General features: G+C 32.5%; 1 protein-coding gene across 1 annotated transcript in view; it reads left to right on the top strand.

The window, feature by feature from the left end:
• The window catches only part of LOC111088775, a 30,372-nt gene extending 27,720 nt beyond the window's left edge, over positions 1–2,652 (top strand). Inside the window, exons 7-8 of the mRNA XM_022399714.1 lie at positions 558–669; positions 1,752–2,652. Of these exons, the coding sequence (XP_022255422.1) occupies positions 558–669; positions 1,752–1,849 (210 nt within the window). The 3' untranslated portion in view covers positions 1,850–2,652. The remainder of the gene's footprint in view (positions 1–557; positions 670–1,751) is intronic.
• Positions 2,653–4,847: the final 2,195 nt, after the last annotated feature.

Raw genomic sequence — 4,847 nt, forward strand, 5'->3', positions numbered from 1 at the left:
CCAATTAGATTTGGAAGCGAAATAGTTGAAATGAGGAAATTTTCATTTTAAACATAAGGGTAAACTATAATTATTTTCTCTGACATAAACAAAATTTTAGTATAGTTTGTCGGTGTTAATTCTCGGTGCATTTCCCGTTGAGAAATGTAACTATCTCTCTGTCCATCTATACGTTTCTTTTTATATATGTCTCACTCTCTGCTGAGGTGTTTAGCTGTCTGTCCCATTGGCTGATTGTGTCTGTTTGTCTGTTCCTTTGTTTGATAGACTGGATAGAGATAGTAGTTTTAAAAGTTTTTTTTTACTATGAAATCAAACCAAGAGCTTGACTTATGTGGTTACTTGAAGTAAACACGTAGAGGTCTGTTTGGAAGTTCACACGTGTTAGTTACTTCAAATACACTTCAAGTAAACACATACAGGTGTACTTTGGATCTCAAATATGTCGCCTACATCAAATATTCTTGCACTAAACGTATAGATCTACTTTTTTGGTCAGACGAGTGAAACATATTTTCAACTAATTACTATTTCTATCTTCAATACATACATTCTAGGTGTTCTTCGCCCGTTCACGGGTAACTCTGATGTCAGGTTTACACGGCACTTGTTCACGTAGTGTTCAGCCCGGCGTTACAGGCAACATAACCTTTAATATTACAGCAGCAGGTAAGCAGTTTGTAATCATAACGAAACTGATTTCAAAGAGTGTGATTTCCTGTTCATCTCCAAGTCTTACCAGAGCAAGAATATTTCTTCCGACAGAGAGGGAACAAAAAACAGATGGTAGAGATCAAAATGGCGGATAGTAAGAACTCCACTCGATGTGACAGCGAAGATGGAGTAAAAGATAAATTTATAGTAACTTTGAGTGGATTGTTTATTTTTCTGTGGATGAGAAATGTTACCTTTTCTACTGTTTAATTGCAACCATCTTTAGTTCTTCCTATTTGACTTATTGTAGAAATAAATAAAAATTAAGAATCTTCCTTTAAATTGTTAATTTTTAACCTGTAACTTATAGTTTGTTAAGCTTTATTATTGTGTTTATTTATGCATAGTTTTAGCAATAGTAATAATTTACAGACAGGAGATTTCACCTCCCATTTATTGCACTGATACACAACAGTGGGTATCGTTAGATTTCTTCATGGACTCTGTGTGGTAGAGATGGCAGAATTTCCGGTAGAGGAAAAGTCTAGTAAAACATGCAGTAGACTTTTGCCGGAAGTGGTTGAGACTTAAAAGAAAAACACTCGCCTAAAGTAATTGCTCAGCCATGGTCAGTTCCTTAGAAGGCTTCCACTTACAAGGAAATACTAAAAGATGAATTTAGTATATCTTTGTCTACTAGGTAAAGACTGCAAAGAAAACAAAACGATTTACTTCGTATATATATAAAAATCAAATGATTGTTAAATAACATGGATGTCGAATAGTTTAAGATTTTTTTTGGCACGAGAGACAAACATGATTTTTTTTTAAATAGGATCAGCGCCTGAGATATGATTAATTTTCCACGAACTTCCATTTAAATATGAATCGCTGTTGGACGAGTTTAATTTTCCCGTAATAAGTTTTATTTATTAGAATAATGGCGATTTATTGACTTAAGCTAATTTTATTTTATTGTTACCTTATTTTGCAAAGAAATACACTAAATTATGTTTGTTGACGATATATTAATTAGACATTAATAACATGTAATGCTATTAGATTAATTAAAACGTTTTATTATTGTCTGTTCTTAGGTGACTGTGACTATCCTTTAAACCCAGCGGCCAGCTTTACGTATTCGGCATGTTTAATATTGGCTTTTTCATTAGCTCTCACAAGATACATTCGGTGATCGGCTAGCTGTGAACAATCCTTCCGGAAGCTTCCGTTTTCCAGGAAAGACTAGAAGATCAATTAAGTGCCTCTTTGTCGAAACCCTCTCATGGTTGTTGAACGAATTTCAGAACAGTGACTAGTCTTTCAAAGCACCTTCCCACTTTTGTTTTTCAGAATATGTCGTAGAACACAACAAATGCCATCTAAGTTGTGAATAACTTATTGGACATTTAAAAATAATAATCAATGTAATTACCTGTGTTGTGAAGAATCAAATAAATCGTTCTAGAGGTTTGATTTGATTCTAAAACCCCTAAAGTTCGTAAAATAAAGACTGTGAAAAGATATATTTCTATGATGGTATGAATACTTGTAAGTATATGACTATTTCAAAATGGCCTACGTTATCGTAGGCACGAGGACCAATGATATGGATTTGTTGTGGGAAAGTTACAGCTGCATTCAGAATAACAGTGGATAATCATCTATACATTAATATTTTTGTTGCGGTATGTGACGTAATTTGATTGAGAACATTAGAAATTGTTAAGGTTATGTTGAATCTCGAAACACTCATTTTTCTAAGAAGTCGCTAAGTTGAGAGAAGAAACAAAAGGCTTGAAAGTTACACTTGCTTTACAAATTATATATATATGAAAACTCAAACGTTTACTCCAAAATTAGGAGTTTTGTGGTCAAATTCGATCCCAGTATTAATATATTTATATTTGGCCTTTTAATCACGCTAACGTATTTCTAAAGGCTGTTGTTGTTGTTGTTTTGAAGTTGAGCACAAAGCTACACAATGGGCTATCTGTGCTCTGCCCACCACGGGTATCGAAACCCGGTTTCTAGCGTTGTAAATCCACAGACATACCGCTGTGCCACTGGGGGGCATTTCTAAAGGAATAAAACTTATATTTACTTGTCCTTTGATCTGAAAGCTATGATAATGATTTATAACATACATATGGCTGAGATTTATATTTACATTGTTTTCAAAGTAAATTCTTCTAATCCTTAGCTTTTTTTACTTAATTATATAAGCTCAAATTATTCAATAGCAGTTTCATAAATAAATTACCCCAAACTGAGCCCCCAAAGTTAAAGATACCAGCTGTGGGAAGTTGGAGGTTAACAACAAATAAACAAAATAGCCATAGCCAAAGACCAGCAATTTATATAGCGTAACCAGTTTCTGAACTGACCAAGCATGTAAAATAAAGTGTCTGTTTCTGTTGTACCAACAAATAAAAAGTACGAATTTGCTAAAGGAAGGTGTAGATGGTTGATAGAAAAAATAGTGGCTGCCATATTGCAGACAAATGACAGGTCAGAACAATAGTCTTGTATTAGCTTTAGTATTAAGAAACTTTCAATGTATGTCCAAGTTTTGTTTCAAGGCACTCTATCCTTCAAAGTTGAGCGCAGCCTATGATCCGTTGTTACTCACTGAGTCTTGTATCAGGCAAAGATCAATAAATTTCAAATATATAGTTGAATTAAATGGACCTTATTTTATGAGGGATATCACCATATACATGCTCAGTCTTTCCCAACTGCAAGAAGAAGATACGATTAATGCCTACAAAAGAGCATATCTAGAGAACTAATGTTAGTAGTGAGTAATTTATCTAAATTGACTAAACAAGTTGATAATTTAACAATAATTTATCCAGAAGTAGCCAAAACGATTATTGTTAATTAACTAGAAGTTAGCAATAACTAGCTAAAGTTTATTCGCTTTTACTGCGAGATTCGTCATTTTCATACAAAGGAAACGTTGAAGTATCAAGGGCTCAACAAAAAAAAGAAAAAAAAGTTTGCTTACAACCAGAGATTCAACCAAAATTAACATGAAATAGCTCTTTTAATAGTAAATAATCTATAAAAACAAATATCCTAAAGAACTGTTGGTAATTGTAAGGTATTTATTAGAAACAAACTTGATAATAGTGAAGAAGTTATCAAAATATTCCTGAAAGAACTATTGCTAAATGATCAATGACCCTCCAAATGAATTGTTAAAGAGATTTACCAAAAAGATTGTTATTAATAATTAAGATTTTAAGTTTTTACTATAAATTAATTTTTAAATAGACTCAGAAGAACTAGTGTTTAATCACAAATGTATCGAACTATACTTATAATTGTAAGGAACTTAACAACAGTATCCCTCAGGAAATGTTAGTAATGGGAAAGCATTTGTTTTGAAGTAATGATAAACGCTACTTTTAATATGAAAACTTTATTAAAATATTTTTCAATGTTAGTTAAAAACTCGACAGGAATGGAAGGATACTTACACTTTTTTGAAACGATAATTTGAAACGATAAGTTTCACAGCAATAGATTTTGGGCTGGAGGGTTCTCTTTCGTAACTATAGTGATCAACTTTTAGATGAAGTGCTTTGAATTAGTTTGTAGCTTGTAGCTGTCCCTAAACCTTTCACTTTACGAATGCTTCTACTTCGTTGAGCACATTAAAGACTCTTTTAAATCCTTTGTCCTTTGGCTATGCACACTTCTGAGAGACCGGATATCTCCCTGAATAAAATTTGTATTCTAAAACTCAACCCTTTAACATTCCAAGCTATTACAGAATGAGCTAAGAAGAAGGTGTTCCTCTGTTAAATAAATCAAACATAAAATATAAACATTGTTTTTTATGCTCACAGTGTTCAGCCGTTATTAATTAAAGAAGAAAATTAATCTATAAATACAGGAAATGACATTCTAGAAAGCCCGTAACATATGAATAGAAGAAGTGACGTTGAAAAAATACATAATTTCAAATATTCCCTTCGATATCCGGCTTTTTTGTACTGTGGGTCAGCAGCTACATAAATCTTGCGTCCTCCGTAATGTTTTTCTGATATTCCTTTTGTTAATTATCATCCAAATGTTTAATTAAATTTAATATTAACCGAAAATAAATATATGAACTTGGAGGATGAACTGCCGCAACATAAGATATAACTGTATCTCTTTTCCTTAAACCTACTAATTTTTTA

This window comes from Limulus polyphemus, unplaced genomic scaffold, assembly GCF_000517525.1.
Source record: "Limulus polyphemus unplaced genomic scaffold, Limulus_polyphemus-2.1.2 Scaffold4409, whole genome shotgun sequence".
Lineage (NCBI taxonomy): Eukaryota > Metazoa > Arthropoda > Merostomata > Xiphosura > Limulidae > Limulus > Limulus polyphemus.